Source organism: Sus scrofa, chromosome 5, assembly GCF_054392235.1.
Source record: "Sus scrofa isolate SSC_HxYL_T2T_F1_AM1 chromosome 5, Sscrofa_HxYL_maternal_Yorkshire_Landrace_v2.0, whole genome shotgun sequence".
Taxonomy (NCBI): domain Eukaryota; kingdom Metazoa; phylum Chordata; class Mammalia; order Artiodactyla; family Suidae; genus Sus; species Sus scrofa.
The window spans coordinates 96308660-96325679 of NC_139387.1; the positions used below are offsets into that span (position 1 = coordinate 96308660).

The 17020-nt window shown below is 48.5% G+C and overlaps 1 protein-coding gene across 6 annotated transcripts in view; it reads right to left on the reverse strand.

The window, feature by feature from the left end:
* The window catches only part of PLXNC1 (plexin C1), a 331134-nt gene that overhangs the window by 135745 nt on the left and 178369 nt on the right, over positions 1-17020 (reverse strand). For 4 of the 6 annotated variants that reach the window (XM_084957525.1, XM_084957524.1, XM_021092758.2 and 1 more), the window contains one exon: positions 378-518. The exons of the other annotated variants lie outside the window; for them this stretch is intronic. In XM_084957525.1, coding sequence (XP_084813651.1) covers positions 378-428 — 51 coding nt within the window. In that variant the 5' untranslated portion in view covers positions 429-518. The remainder of the gene's footprint in view (positions 1-377; positions 519-17020) is intronic. 6 annotated transcript variants of the gene reach the window in all.

The window sequence follows — 17020 nt, forward strand, 5'->3', positions numbered from 1 at the left end:
TCAGCCCTATGATCTCTCACCTTTGTACATTTCTAATATAAAGGAGATAGAGCGGAAAGGGGAGGTCTTAGGAAGCTGGGCCAGGGATGGGGTAGAGGCCAGATCCCCATGTACCTCGGCCAGGCAGCTTATGAGTAAGGAAAAGAACTGTGGTCCCGGGTTCCCAGGAAGGAAGGGGGGCCGTGACTTCCATACTTGGGTAAGGAGGGTATCCCCAGTAGGTTTCCATTTCCCAGGCCATTGTGCGGGGTTTTCTGAGCAGCTCACAGCGCAGTCAGTGTGGTCTTGTGTATAACCCAGAAGCAATTAAAAAAAAAAATACAAAAGCACAAAATGGATCATTAACATTGACATTGAAGAAGGCACAGAAAACCAACCTTAAGTAACTGGCCATCTCCAGTCCCCAAGAATAAAACAGTCCTGTTCATTACCACGGTGCCATAAACGGATGTCAGGTCGGAATGGATCAAGGTAGATGATGCGATTGGTTGGACTCTTTCAGGTTGATCCCCTTCTTTCTGAACATGCACACAAACGCACAAATAAAAAAAAAAGATAATTTTTAACAGCAATAACTCTCATGATGATAAAAATGTCACTCATGCCCACCTGGGAAGGAACTTAGGGAGCCCCAAATACATTTTCTTAGGCCAGCTGCCCAGGAGCAACCCTTTTTTCCCCTTAATCTGCAGAATCATCAGGCTTGCCCACCCCGTGCAAAGCCATTTGTTTACTATGTAGTCGCATGTATTGATTGCCAGCAATGCGCGAGTCATCCGTTTAACACTCCTCCAGCTGAGAGATGAAACGGAGTCCACTTTATTGCCAAGAAAAGAGCCCACCGCTGAACCGGGAGGGAGACGCTTATACGTGGCTGTTTGAGAGATCATGCGGCAATTTATTTTAGCCAGGGACTGGCTTCTGGGAAGTTAAACAAGTCCTTTTCTGAGATGTGAGACGGACCCTCCGGGCGGGTGTGATGGCAGAAGGGAAGGGTCTGGATTTACCAGAAGAGTGGGACGTGTTCTCCCAAAGACAGAGTCATTCATTCAGCGGGTCAAGAGGGAAAGATGTAGTCAAGGACGGTGGGTAGGACCGAGCCACGGAGCTAAAGAGGAACCAAGCACGAGGGTGGATCTGGCGCTGCTGCTCTTGAAACCAAAAGCCAAACTCCCAACCTGAAGGCATTTAAATGGTCAGAGGCTCTGAGCGCATATAATCACATGCTTGCTCCCGATCGTTAAATAAAGCCCTTCTTTAAACCCAGAGCAGAGAGTGTGTCCACCAAAATGTCTTTTTCTTTCTTGTTTAAAAGGCATGAAGTGCTTCATGCTGCTTCCTGCCTTCAACGACAGGAAACCGAGTTTGTCACACAAATCTCTGGAAGATAGGGAGCTAGAAAGAGTCCTTGCCATCTGCAGCCACGGAACACAGTGTGACAGCATGCTTCCTCGGCCAGAGCTCAGTTCCCGCCTGTACTCAGGTTTTCAAAGGCGCGTTTAGGTTTCAGTCAATGGGAGAGCTGGCCAACTTCTGTAAGCATCACCGCAACTGCAGCTCCTAAAACCGCCCCATCTGGGGAGGGGGAGAGGTGGGCAGGGGGAGGCTAAGACTTATTAACTTCATTATATTATTGCCGACAGTGTTTATGTCTTTCAACTTATGTCTTATTAAATATTCATCATTTTTAAACCCACCAAGTTTCATTAACATCTAAACTAAATGGATTCATGGACTAAATTGATTTCTGAAGCCTTTAAAGGGCCGTATATATTTCTTTGTTGAAGTTGCGCTGGGAAGAAAAGATAAGCAGGCCAGGATTTCTCCAATGCCGGGACCTCTTTTCAGGGAAAAGATGTCATAACCTAAGAGAAAGTGACTTATTTGCATAAAATATTCCATGTGAACTCAGTTTAAGAAGATTTTTAGAAAGCCCATGAGAGACTCTTTTTTTCTCCTCTTAAAAAATACTTTACATACCGTCAGGGAAGATGGGGAACTGTCCTGTAAGAATGAAGTGAAGAAGAAAAAAAATCTCTGTGGGTCTAAGAATCAGAACAATAGATCACTGTTTAGATAAGGATGCCTAGAGGCTGTGAGCCGAAAAAGAAAAATCAGATGACTGTTAGATTAAAAAAATAATAATAAAACCACGCCACTCATCTTGCTTTAAATAAAACCAGAATTGTTCAAACGTAAGATCGGCTGACCAAGCCTCTTACTTTTAGTAAATATTTGAGCATCTCCGAAGTGCTCACTTCAGAGAACTGGACGTCATTTTTGGGCGTGCAGAATGTTCTAACACCACTATCTTTGGCCGCCAAAGATACAGGAGGACTTCTTTCTCCCCCATCCCGAGGCACAGGAAGAGTCATGACAGTGGGTTGTTGATGATCCATCCACAAGGACCACGCTGGACAGCGTCCTCCCATATCGGATATGCAGTAGGTGCTTAATAACTGTAGATATTCGCATTAGCCACGAACCATGACATCAGTTTGCCTTTGCTGAGGTGGGCTGAGATAGTCTGTCTGTGAAGGACTGACTCCAAGAAAACCAGAAGTGGTTCGAAAGCATTAAAGGAACAAGGAGAAAATTGCTTCTAAATGACTGTCCCATCCGCTCTAGGATCCTTCCCTGACTACTGACTCTTTCTCAATCATTGCAGTTTTCCAAGTTAAATCCTGGATCGATATTACAGGTAATGGCTATTAAGTCAATGTCCCTGAACTTGAGAGCAGGCGGCCCAGAACCAACCACCTGGGACTAGGGGTCAGGTTAGGTTTGCATTCTTGGTTCTCACCCACTGGGTGACCAGGGCAATTTAATAAACCCCATGGGTGGTTGGCTTTCTCAGCTGTGAATAAGGCTAATGGTGCCTGATTGGTCGTGATTATGCAGAAAAGATACTAGTGACCACTGCAATAGTAACATGTTGATAGGTGTTAGCTGGTCTTATTAGCAGGACCATGCACTGACTTTTGCTACTTGGAGTATTTTTATAATACTCTGACTAATCAGGATCATATAGGGTAGTAGGCCAGACCTCCAGGGCTTGAATCCTGGCTCTGTCACCCTCTAAGTAATTTTGTATACCTTATTTCGCCTGTCTGTGACTCAGTTTCCTCCTCTATACGTTGGACGTGGTGGTAACATTTCTACTATAGAGGTGTCACGAGGACTGAATGAATTAGGACGCAAGCCTCAGTGAAGCTGAGAACGAATCTGGCATATAGTAACACAGGTGGCAGGTATTCCTACCTTCTTCTGTCCAGGTAGCAGTAAATCCAAGGCTGGGGAAACCCTAACTGGTCCAAGCCACACAGTAACCCCATTCCCCATGGCCTGGGACTTACTTTCCTGCCCTTTAGAGCCAGGGGTGGTCCAGCTGGGCCAGTGACATGCAAGAAGGGGCTTCTGGAAATACATTTTCTCCTTGGTAAGAGGAGGCTCTTGAGGAGAGTCCACCTGCCCTCTTCCCTCACTTCCTCCCTTTGGGATCATGATGTGACCCCATCTGCCCAGAGTGGGGGCAGCCACTTTGTTTCCACGACATTCAAGATGGAGCATGAAACCAACAGATTGGTGCAAGGGAAGGATAAAAGACCTTTGCTTCTTGAGGACACCACTGAGCACAGATGTCCAATCCTTAAACTTTTTACTAACGATAGAGGCCACGGTTTAAGCTGCTATTGATTGGAATTTCTGTTACTTGCAACCCAAAGTAAGTCCCTGTGTAAGAAATGAGATCACAGCTGTTGGACATGGTGCTGGACGCAAGCTCTTCCTCAGCTACAAGGGCCCAGGAGCTGTCAAGTGCTGGCTCCTCTGCCCCTGGAGGGCCCTAGGCCCAGGCAGGATTGTGTAGCCAATTACAACAGTGAGCCTGCAAGAAAATAGGCAAAAGCGGGCTTGGACCTCACGTGAACTCAGAAGCGCAGCTCTGGCTGAATGGAAATGGATTCTTTTGTGCTAGAAACACACAGAAATGGACAGGTCCCTGTGAATGGGCAAAGGAGCCCTCAGAATGGCTTTCTTTTGCTCATTTCAGCAAATGAAAACAAAAGAGAGACTGGCTCCAGAGAAACCTGCTCATAAAAGTGAAATTAATACCTGGGGAGCCGAGTGGAAAAGGGGGGGGAGGAATAGCGCAGCTGGCCCCCTGTGTCCAGAAATTATTTTTACTTTTTTTGGGGGGGGGGGCTATTTTTCATTCTGCCTTCTGTCCCCTTAGGGCATAATCGCTAATGTTGCTCTCAGCCTATTCTGGCTCGTTTATTATGTGTAATTTATTGCTGAATCCCAGCCTCTGCTTGTTCTTCTGTGTGTAATAAGGTTAATGCCTTGTAATGATGCTTTTGCCAGTTCTACCTTTCATGACAAAATCCAGTCTTGATCTAGCTCTAAACCTTGTCTCCCTTTTGGGCTTCCTTGGTTCCCTCGGAGTTGTCCCTCTGTTCCTCCTGCCTGCCACGTCCCACCACACGTCCCGCCTCCACGTGCACCTGCTCACAGAGGGAAACTTCTTTCAGTTTGAGGAGAAAGCGCCCTTGCCTCAACTGACATCTGGGCTGAAAAAGAGCACGCCTTGGGCTCGACACACCAACGCAGAGCCAAGGCGACTGGAAAGGGGTGAGGGCTGGGGTGCGTGCATACGTGGCTGCGTGTGTGCATGTGAGTGTACACGAGTGTGCGCGTGCAACTATGTAGGGAGTAGTGGGCACACTGCCAGGGAAGCAGCCTGACCTCCTTGCAGCTCCTTCATACCCTCTCTCATTGACCATAAACACCTCCCAGTGTGCCCTGCACAACTCCAGGGGGCGCCAGCCCTGCAGTCCAGGGTGTGAATGGCACATGCTGGACCTGAGTAGCACGTGGCCCTCCCCCTGCCATGTGGCAGATACCTGACGGAGTGAGGCTCACGCAGGGCCCTCCGAGCCACGCCACAGCTATTATGGGGCCAGCCGGATGAAATGTGCCAGCAAGAGTCCAGGTGCTGAAAGGACTCCCTTATTTGATGTTCCCTTATGGAGCCAGAGCACATTCCAGCCGGGTGCCTAGAGTTTCTTCCACATTTGATAAAACACCTCCTGGGCGACCTGTAGTCGGCTCCCTGGGGCAGACACTTCATTGAAGCGGTGTCATCATCATTTCCTCCTCACAGTTAGGAAACCTCAGCGGGAGCCCTCTGCCCACCATCTGGCCCCACGTCACCCTTTGCAGGCTACTGGATTTGGGGGCAAGGCCCTGAACCTCAATCAGCAAATCTGTAAAATGGACACAGCGATGCTCGTGTCTTGACTGTGAGCATGGCTGTGCCCATGACTACTGCTGTTACCACCGCCGTGAGCCCAAATGCAATTGTGTGTGTGCAAATAATTAGAAAACTACCTTCGTTGAGCTACAGAAGAGACAGACAAAAAACTGTTCACCCAAGGTAGATGGTGGTTTCTATTAGCCATTAAGGCTCCTGTCGCTTTTCTTTATTCCTCTCAAGTGTTCTGCGCGGATCGGGTTCTGTGTTTATGGCATCTCTCTGATCATCTGAAGGAAGACGTTACTTGGCGTTACTTGGGGGACTCAGATGAGCCACAGGAAAAGTTCAAAGTGCACAGGACGAATAACGAAGGGATGTTTAAGGCCACCCCTGGGCAGTGGCTACACCAGGCAAGCCTGGCGGGGGCGGGGGGTGCCATAGAGCCACCGGAAACATGCAAATTGGTGACGTGTGTATTTCACATCCTCCCATGGCCTCTTCCACCTGCTCCCCTGCCGCCAAGGGCCCCCATACCCTCCAGCCTCCCAGCCCCACCCACCACCGAAGGCCCACACTCCAAACACACGAAGGCTCTCTTTTTCCTGCTTTACGCTCCATCCTCCATCTAAATCACCCTTCCAAGGGGCTAATTCCAGTCCATTACCTATGAAAAGACAAGCGGAGTCAAACAATTCACAAAATTATATGAAAGGCTGATAGTATTAAAAAAATGCATTTTCTAGATTATGTTAGCATTGGAAGAGACTCAGTCCTCCAATGCTTTTCCACGAGGAAGCGACTGGCATGCGACAAGGGCTACTTCGTCATGGGAGCTGCCCTCCATGCCACGGCTCTGTTAGCATCCCTGACCCCGTCCATAAAATACCAGCAGTGCCCCGCCCCATCATTTTGTGACCGCAAAAACTCCCTCCCCTGCATTTCTCGATATCCTCTAATTAAGTGGCATCATCTTCTTTGAGGACGAGTGGAATGCGTCGCAAGTTTTCGGAGTTGCTGGGAAGTGGTTATCCAGCCATTTCTTCCCTCCAATCCTCCTCCTTCCCACCTTCCCCATCACGGTAAATGGCTCCACCAATCGCCCTCAACGCCTGTCTTTCCATCGCTCCCCACGCCCAATTCAAATCTCAGCCGAACATCCCCAAGATCTCAAGTCCATCTTCCCCATCTCCTTGGTCGCCCCCCACTCCAAGCCCCCAGCTCTTGCTCCGGATCTACTGCAAGAGCCTCCTGCTCTCCTCCTTCACCCTGAAATCTATTCTCCATCCAGTAGCCAGAGTGAGCCTTTAAAATATAAAAGAGGCCAAGCTGGACTTCCCGTCATGGCTCAGTGGCTAACAAATCCAACTAGGAACCATGAGGGTGCGGGTTTGATCCCTGGCCTTGCTCAGTGGGTTAAGGATCTGGCATTGCCGTGAGCTGTGGTCACAGATGTGGCTTGGATCTGGCGTTGCTGTGGCTCTGGCATAGGCGGGTAGCTACAACTCTGATTAGACCCCTAGCCTGGGAACCTCCATATGCCACGAATGTGGCCCTAGAAAAGACAAAAATAATAATAATTAAAAATAAAATAAAATATAAAATAGGCCAAGTTACTTCTTTGCCTAAAATTCTTCAGTGGCTTTCTATCACACATAGAACTAAGCCCAAATCCTCTATGATCTGGTCTCTGCCTCCTTCTTCAAACTCACTCCTGTTTTACTCTTCTCCTTTACTCTGCTTCAATTCCCACAGGCTCTCTCTTTCGGCCTCTTTAAAACATTACTATCTCTCTGTCTCGGGGCCTCTGCACTAGCTATTTCTTCTAGCTCCCCTCTCGTCACGCCTTGCAGGCTGGGTTTTTGTTTGTAATCTTGAAGCTCTCCGGTTCCGTGTTACCTTCTGGTGGACATGTAACTATAGAGCCTCCTATCGCTACACCCCCTGGTATTCTGAATCATAACACTGCACTTGTTTTCCTGAGAATAATTATGCTGCTTTAAAATTTTGTAGTTAATGTCAATCTCCCAGTAGACGCTAAGCTCTACACGGTCTGTCTGCTTCTACACTCTGAATGCAGCTTATACCTCAGTATCCGGCATGTAGTTAGTGGTCAATAAACATTTATCGAATGAATGAATAAATACATGGATCAATGTCTGAATGTTTTCAGTCAATCTCTCACCAGGCCACCCTGATACATTGCAAAGTAGATCTAATCATTACTGAGTTCGTCTATTGAGGCAAAATTCATTCCTTGCAAACACTGGGGCTTGGTCCTGCCTCAGGGAACAATACCAGACTACCCCATACAGCCTGCTACCGTGTAGCTTGGCCTTCTCGAAATTCCACATCTGTAGACCATGGACAGCTTGGAAGAGACGGTTTCTGGGTCTTTTGCCATCTCTGTCTATAGACCATCTACAGACTACAGACACAGTGTGCTTAAGAGAAGCCTCTAGGAAGTAAACAAATACTCCAGGTATTGTGATATGCTCTAACCAAAGCAAAGAATAATAGAACTGTTAGAATGTTCTTTCCCCATTATTAGAACTAGTGTAATTTATAAGCAAGGTCTTGCATTGGGCTCCTTAAAATAGTAGGAGTAGTAGCATGGAAAAGTAGGGGAAAAAAAAAAACAAAAAACCCCAAGAGATTTAGGGTAAAGAAATGTATATTGGTTCAAGTTCAAGCTCTACGCCTTATGAGCTGGGAGGCTCTGAGATGAAGCTCCTCCATTCACCCACCTACTCCATTCCATTCATTTATGGAGCACTTGGCTCTTGGCCAAGTGCATGACCTGTAAAACGCAGATGGGACTAAACCCCCTATTGTCACAATAAGCCAATCAACTGAGTTTTGAAACAAAACGCAGCCTTGCCATTGGTTTCTGACACACATGGTACCAGCATGACTGGCTGGAGGAGGGGCTCCCCTGACATCCACAGTTCATGGAGAGAACTCAGGGAACCCATGAAACTGGATGAGGAAAGAGAACCCTATTTTAGTGAACTCCGACTGAAATTTGGCATTGCCTTTCATTATGAATGCAGGCCACAGTCACAGTAACTGAACCGATGACTTTGTCAGCACAAGAAATCAGATATTTTCATATCATTTCATGGTTGTTGCGGGTATCTCAAAATATCATTTGTGCTTATCTCTCCTTTGAAATGATGGTAGTTACTGCTGCTAGATCTTGCTATTTAACGTGATAAGATATAGTACTCCATCTCAAATTGGCAAAAACATTTTGATATATCTGTATATCAATATAATTGGTTCATTCTGCAACCTTCTCTTTTTATTTCATGTGTTTAAAATCATGACTCTGAGGAGGGATCAACAGGCTTCGGCCGAGGGTCTCAGCACCAGGGCTCCAGAGACAGGGAGAGGAACCCTTGTGGGGGGGGGGGGGCAGAAAGATGTTGCTAAGCCCGGGAGAAGGCTGACCCTGGGTGACAGGTACAGCCACCGGCCGCCCCGGCCTACCCAGCCCTCCTGATGCCTCAGAGAAGCAAGAGCCAGCATCTGGAATCCAATTCCTAGAGTGGGTCGCCGACGGAAAAGGAGTCTCAGAAGGATGTCCCTGTGGAATAATTAGGAACAGCTGGTGTGTTAGAGACCCTGCGTCCCAAGCGGACTCTTCCAAGGCCAGGCCACGGGGTGGGGGGTGGAGGGGGCAGGAGCGAAAGACCAGGAATCCAGCCTCTTTGGTGAGGGCGTCACAGGGAACCGCCCTTCCCTCTGGGCTACTGGCTTTTGTTCTTCCTCTCAACACCGCTCTGGGGTCTTGGGCTCCTCTTGGAAGCTCTTATCTCACTGTGCCATAACCACATCTCCACCCCTAGCTGGACAGCACCTTCTGTCCAGCTCAGCAAATATTTATGGAGGGCTCACTGTGCAGTGGATGGCGTTAAGGATGCCTGGGAAACACGGCTAAGACACGCCTGGCCGCTCCCCTCCAGGCATGTATCCCCCCACCCCCCCCACCCCCCCCCCCCGCCTGCCAGCACTGCATGGAGCCCAGCACAAAGCCTGGCACAGGGCGGGCTCTCTAAGAAGGCGGACAGCCTGGATCCCCAATTCCTCACTTTATGGCCAAATACTTACCTAGTCACCCTTTCTGCCTGTTGTCAAGGTCTCTAAAAATTGGTGAAAATTCATTGGTCACCAACATCTCTCAACTCTACGTCTTAAAAAGCGATTTCACCCTAGCCCGGGAAACTCCTCATGCCACAGGTGTGGCTGGAAAAAGGCAAAGCTATTTCATTGAATCCCTCCTCTCTGTCCTCCCTGCCAGCCCGGCAGTCCGGGCCTCTAACCCCTCAGCTGGATTCATGCAACCCGCGCCATCCCTCTGTTCCTCTCTGCGTTCACTGAGGCCACTACCCTAGACCAAGGAGACATCATTTCTTTGCCTGGACTACTTCAAGGGCCTTCTGCCTCTGCTGGGCCCTGCCCCACGGGGCAGGCGTTATTTAGGAATTCAGATCCGAGTCACCTCACTTCCCTTCAAAGGCTCTTGTAAGCGTTGAGAAAAAGCCTGCCATCTCCTTCCCACAGCCTACAAGGCCTAGAGCATCAGCTGCTGCTTCCTTCCCCAGCCTCTTCCCCCAACACTCTCCTCCCGCCACTCGCCACTCGACCACACTAGCCTTTTGTTCTTCAAAATGACCAAGTCATTTCCCCTTTTGAGGCTTGTGCTACACCCCACCCCCCACTAGGAACACGCACTTCCCTGCTCCTTATGGCGACAACGACGGCTATGGTTTCTTATCTTCCTGGGGGCCATCCAACCTCCTCCAAGAGAACTTTCCCCAAAGACGCAACGAACGAGGCTCCCTTACATTCTCAGTTACTTCCTTCATGGCACCAGTCTCAGCCTGAGCCTCGGTTTCCTCATCTGTAAAATGGAAATAATGACTACCCATGTTAAAAGTGGGTGGTGAGGGCTCAATGAGTTAATGCCGGTCAAGTGTTTCCTTCAAACAGTACTTGGTTCATAGCAGGTGCTCTAGAAGAGCAAGCTCTATGCAATGTAAGAAGAACTATTTGCTGCGTATTTATCATCTACTCTATCTACTACTGATCGAAATATTTTCACACAGCGCCTGGCATGCAAGAGGAATGCAAAAAGTATTTGAACCAATGACTCTCCTTCTAATCAGCTGTTTTGCTTCTCATCTTGCCTCATCCATTCTTCTGAGTGATCTCTCTAGAACATAACCAGGTCAGGTCTGCTTCTAGCCCTGCTGTTGTTCTCCACTAGCCAGGGCCATGGCCTTTACATCCTGCTCAGCAAAGTCCTAGAAGTTCCTTTGAGAGGCCATAGGGACAGGCATGGGTGATGGTGTGGGGGTGGGGGTGTTGCAGGATTCTGGGAAACTCCTAACCCCTGCTTCACCCGGAACCCAGCACTTGGCAATGGCTTCACCCAGAACAGCAGGCCAACGATGACTTGTCGGCCTTTTTCTCATACTGAGCTTCTGGTTAAGATTTAAAGACTGAGTTTGGAAAATCTGAAAAACGACTGACCGTCAGGATGAGACCCAGCCATCCTGGCCGCTCTCATTAAGCCCTCGCCATCTGGCCCGAGGTGCTCATTTCTGGACACTCCCCAGCTGGGGTGAGCTACCTGCGGTTCACAGGCTTATTCAACTTCCTGCTTGTGCACAAGCTGTGCCCTCTCTCTGGAGCTCTCTTTCTCGCCCTTTCTACTTGGCTTCAAGACACAGCTCCAGCATCATCTCTCTGAAGCCCCTCAGGTCTCTCACCCTGAGGCTGATGTTCCTTCTCGGGGTTTCCACAGCATCTTTTTGGCTCAATCTCTTCCGCTGCCTAATGGCGTTGCAAAGGTTTGTTTTACTCTCACCCTTTCCATAAGAGCAGGAGCCGGCAAACTACCAGCTGGGAGCCAAATCTAGCCTGCTGTCTGTTTTGTTTGGTTTTTTCCTTTGAATGCTCCCCTGCCCCCAAGCTAACAATAGTTTTTTAAATGGTTGGAAAAAAATCAAAAGAATAATATTTTATGACAAGGGAAAAATCATACATGAACTTGAGATTTCTGTGTCCATAAAGTTTTATTAGAACACCACTGTGCTCATTTGTATACTGTCTATGGCTGCTCTCATACTCCAGCGGCAGAGGTGAGCAATTGCAGCAGAGACTGTATGTAAAGCCTAAGATATTGAGGATCAGACCTTGGCAGGAAAAGTTTGCTGACTTTTGTCTAAGATCATTGGCCAGAGTGGTAGGGTGGGGATTGCTGGGGTCAAATCCCCCTTCTAACTCCTCTGAGGAGACACTGTGTCTAACTATTGATTAGAGAGTCAAACCTATATGAGAGTTGGAGTCCGTGTCATGGTGCAGCGGAAACGAATCCGACTAGGAACCATGTGGTTCCGGGTTGGATCCCTGGCCTCGCTCAGTGGGTTAAGGATCCAGCGTTGCCATGAGCTGTGGTATAGGTCTCAGATGCGGCTTGGCTTTGGTGTTGCCGTGGCTGTGGTGTAGGCCAGCAGCTGTAGCTCTGATTAGACCCCTAGCCTGAGAACTTCCATATGCTGCAGGTGTGGCCCTAAAAACCAAAACCAAACTAAACCTACATAAGAGTCGACCAGAGAAACTGAAACATGGGTTACAACTCTATTTGGCTTTGTGATGGTATATAAATTAGGATTCATTTTCTTTCTTGATGAAAAGGCTAAGAAAAACTATGAGTACAACTGATAGAAAAAAAAAAAAAAATCTTACCACGACCTTGTCTCTGCTCCCACACACAGATTAGACCCGTGATGCCTACAAACGGCCCCCCAGCAGACTTTGGAAGTTCTCAGAGTAGGCCTTGTGTTCATCCGCAATGTGCCACCACATGTTTAGGGAACATGTTTAGGGAAGGCAGAGGTCATCGAGAAGCTTGAAGTGAGGCAGCGATGGTTCCATGCTACTGAGTCAGCACGGTGGTCTCCGTATGGCTCTCCCACCACTCTATTCCAAGGTAACCCGCCCACCTCATGTTACTGGGACCATGGCAGGGTGGCCTTTCTTCTTCTGATTGGACCAAGGGTTAGCACCTTCCCCAAGGGCAACAAATCCCTACCCTGAACTAAGCCTCATAATCTAGAGTGAAAGAATGGGTTCTCTCTCTTTCCTGCTAATTTGAACTCCATAATACTGCAAGCTGTTGCCAGCAGGTAGCCGATGCAGCAGGTGAAGTGCCATGGAGAGGCAGAGTGGGGATCAAGGCAGGTGGAGGCCTGTGCAGGTGGAGTGGGTGAGGGGCAGGTGTTGGAGGAAGCCTTGGTAGCCACTTGGTAGCAGGACGGAGGGAAGCAGCCATGCTAAGTCATGTCGACAAGGGAACCTCAGAATGAGCATCCATCACACCTCCTACTGCTGAGCACCTGCCCGCTGCCTTGGGTCCAGAACCACCTTCCCATTTCGCATCAGGGAGCCCCATCCTATCACTATGAATAATCACGACAGTGATAGGTAAATACACACATAGCGTTTCCTATACACCAAGGTGTGTCCTTCCTATACCTCTGAACTCATTCATCCAGACAAAAAGCCTATGAAGCAAATAGGAGCCCTACTTATAAAGAAACCGAGGCATCGAAAGGTTAAATCTGCCCAAGGTCACACAACTGGGAAGGGGCAGCTGTGGGCCTAGTTGACCTGGCTCCAGAGTCTATGCTGGCAACCACTGCCGAGTCCTGCTCCTATTCTGAGATGTCCACGTAACGCCACATTTTATATCCAAGTCCCCCACCGCCTGCTTAGAGCCTGCTTTTGGAGATCGTTGCCACATGCAGTCAACTGTGCCTGATGAGGACAGGGATTGGTATCAGGATTGATATTGTAAGGAGCAGACCCTTGGAGAGAATTTTAGTGTGTGGAGTAGGTTCTGGTGCACAGCATAGCAGAGTGGAAGGTTCGAGAAATCTTCCCCCCGCATCCTGGAATGAAATGCAAATAGATTGTTGTATGAAAGAGTGAAAGAGATAATTGCACTATGACGGTTCGAGAAATCTTCCCCCCGCATCCTGGAATGAAATGCAAATAGATTGTTGTATGAAAGAGTGAAAGAAATAATTGCACTATGACGGTTCGAGAAATCTTCCCCCCGCATCCTGGAATGAAATGCAAATAGATTGTTGTATGAAAGAGTGAAAGAGATAATTGCACTATGATCTACAGATGCTTGAGACTCTAAGCTCAAAAACGGTAAGCCTTCTGATGTTTTTCTAGGTATTTCCTTTGAGAATGAGTTGGTTACTCTATATGACCCTAAGTAAAACTGCCGTGAAAACAATAGGATAAGTTCTGATTCCAGGTGCCTCAGCTGGAGTACAAGGGAAATTGTGTTGCTTCACAGCTGCGGTTCGAAACTCTGAATGTATATCAGAGTCACCTGGAGAGCTTGTTAACACACGTTGCCAATCCCACCCCCTACGCTGAGTTTTTAAGAAATCCGATGTGGGGCCCAAGAATGTGCATTTCCAGCAAGTTCCGGGGTGATGCTGATGCTGCTGGTCCTGAGCATCCACTTTGAGAACCACTGTGGCATAAAGCCCTTTCCTCTTGTTTATGAGATTAGACCACAGGTGTTCCAACCATGCTGGGTTTCTGAGGCCGGTGTTAACTCCCAGATGGGCAAGACCAGAAGCGTGGCTAGTCCAATGTGGGCAAAGCCACAGGTGTGGATGGTGTCATATAGGCTCAGAAGAGGGAAGAAAGAGGCCCCGACATGCCAGACCCTGAGAAAAAGACAATAGTTAAGGGTTCCTGAATCCTGGCCAGATTCATCCAAGGGTTGCTGCTGAGCAGAGCCAACGTTTCCAACACGATCCTCCAACACTCTCCACTTACTGAGTCAACAAATACTTCTTAACGTGCTCTGCCAGGGCTGTGGGCTCGACACAGAATAACATGTTGCAAGGCTCTGGACCTTCTGGGGCTCCTATTTTAATTGTGGCTGCTCACGTGGACAAACGTGCCTGGAACGCCAAGTGCACCGGCTGGGATCTCTGGAGTTTCGTTTAGGAGCTAGATCTTACACCCAAGGACAGAAACGGGAGCAGCCCTTTGAGGTCCTGTGGGGCTCTCTGAGATCACTTCTAAGCCTGAACACAACGAGAGCCAGCACGCTCTAGAAACTGACAGCTGACACCCCCACCCCCAGAGTCTGAACTTCACGCAGGCAAAAACGCAGACCCCAAAACTCCGTTTACCCTCAAAGATCCTGTTTCATCATCTTCAGTCTGCAAACAGCTGATCTCAGAGGCGCTGCGAGGGCCCAGCTTGCTCCATGGAGGACAGGACTGTGGCCAGAACCCACTGTCTGTGGTGCTGCACTGTCCATGGCAGTGCGGTCAAGCCCAGGTCCTCAATCCCTTGGCATGTATCCGCTGTGGAACCTAACCAAAGCTTTCTGGGCCTCCATTTCTCACCACAAAGCCATAATAACAACTCAAGTCCTTGACCCAGAGAGTAATTATGAGAACCCACCAAAAAATAAGGCATATGAAGTACTTTGCACAAAGCCCGGCCACAATAGACATCCAGCAGCAGTAGCGATGATTGGGGCATCTTTCCCCTCTAAGTGGACGCTGGGCTTTTTAAATCCCGCTTTGCATATCAGCTGTGTGTACGGGGGTAAAATTCACCATCCGGTCTATGGAGGGCAAAGTGGCTGGACGGGATCATGACAGAAAGTAAAGGAGAAACAAACATCACAGGAAGACTGTGGATTTTGAGGTCAGTAAGGCTGCACTGTTCAGCGGCCCTGGGACTTCATTTCTGCAGGCGGTGGCCACGTGTGTCTTGGATTACTGTCTTTCAGAGAGCCTGGGAGTGTTTGTGGTTGTCTGCATGGCAGTTAAATCATGTCAGACTTTGGACATAATTATGTGAGCGTGGAGGAAGGGGGTGTGTCTCCCCACCAGGGGTAGAAGGAGCTAGAAGAGTCAGTCCTGTGGGCCAACACAGTAAGAAACCACGCCGCCCTCAGTGTCCACAGAGGGGGTGGCCACCGTGTTTAAACCACAAGCAACCCCAGGGACCAACTGTGGCAGCCAAACCATCTGGAACACTCAGATTTCTAAACTCAGGTATGCACGCTTTCCCACCAGGGCACTGGTGTGCCAAGGGTAGCAGGCGTTTGGAGCTAAGAGGAAGTTAAATTAACTTGTACATAATTTAAAACATTCACTTTATATGTTAACCGAAGCACACAGATATGTTATGGAACAGAGTGAAAAAAAAAGCCACATTAAGTTTTAAAACACACTTCCAGGGGCACCCTCCGGCCTCAACCCCACATCCTAGGGTAGGTTGGTTGCTGCCTCGAATTAGGTAACTTTGAAAGGAAGATTGGAGAAGCACCAGAGGGGTGGAGAGAATACAGAAGTAGCTATTACGAGACCTGGGTTTAAGCTGAAGCTTCTGACACTTTGTTACGTGCAACAAGTTGCTTAACGGACCTTGAGCTTCCTCATCAGGTAAATGGGAACACTCCTCAAAGAATCAACCTTGGACGTGGTGAGAACACAAAAGAAATGATATACGAGGAAGTGCTGTATACGAGGGTCAGTAGAGGGGTCTGCGCAAGGCAGCTGCCTGGGCACGGCTGCAGACTGACGTGAACCTGCCATCGCTGGGGAGGGGGATTCAAAGTTGGAGGCAAGACAAAAAAGAGGAATGGCCCAGCAGGTGAACGGCTGAGGCCACACTCACTCAGGGCACAAGCATCTCGTAAATTAATCCTTAGCAGGAGAAGCTGAAGGCAAGAGAATCAGCCAAGGAGAGATAAGAAGGGAACCAAGGAAGAAGAAAACACTCCTGTCACTTTCCTACCGGTGGCTGATTGAAAATGGAAAATAAAAGAGAGTCATCCTGTAGGAGCAGGAGAAGGCTAGCAAACCAGCCCCTGTGCCTGGCCGCCTGTGGATTACCCTTAAAATCCTCACTGTCCGAATCTACTGCGGCTCCCTCTAGAGGGTTTCAAGTTTCACCTCCTGTTTCAGGCACCTACAATTCAGCATGCCTTTTCCCAAACGCACTGAAAACCTGAAAATAAAACAGGACAAATGCATTCCGGTGACATCACTGTTCTGAGGGACGACCAGGGCACACTGATCCCGTAACCCCATTTAATGGGGTTGCCACCTGCTATTGTCCTTTCTGTGGCAAAATCAGTGGCGCCCAGCACAGAGCGCTGCATACACTAGCAGGCACCAAATGGCTATCTGCTGAACTATCTTATCTGCCTATTTAATAGGTTAGAAAATTGTCAGCTTTTTCATCAAAACAGCCACTCTTTTTTTATTCCCCCATTCAAAACCCCTCTTGAAATTCAATTCCATTAAGGCTCTTCAATGCATACAAACAGCAAGGAATTTACCTAAATTAAAAAAAAATGCAAAACTCCAAGCTCCCACCTGTGCAGCCATGACAAGCTATTGTTCGAACCAGAGTATATGATTTAACTTAGATGACAAGCTCAGGGGGTAGAGACCCCTTCCTTCAAAACCCACAGCTCTGAGCACACTGGGAGCTCTCGATAAATAATAGCAGCAAGACCTGCTGTGGAGGGACCTACTTCATTGTTGATTTCTCCAATTCCAGATTTTTGGCAGCCTGTGCTTATCCTTTGCTTGATTTCCAGGGGGCAGCTACCTCCCAGAAGCTCCCCGGGAAGATGGATAAACAGCTCTCTCACTTTCCCCTTTCCCGCATCCCCGCGCAAGCAGGAACACCTGA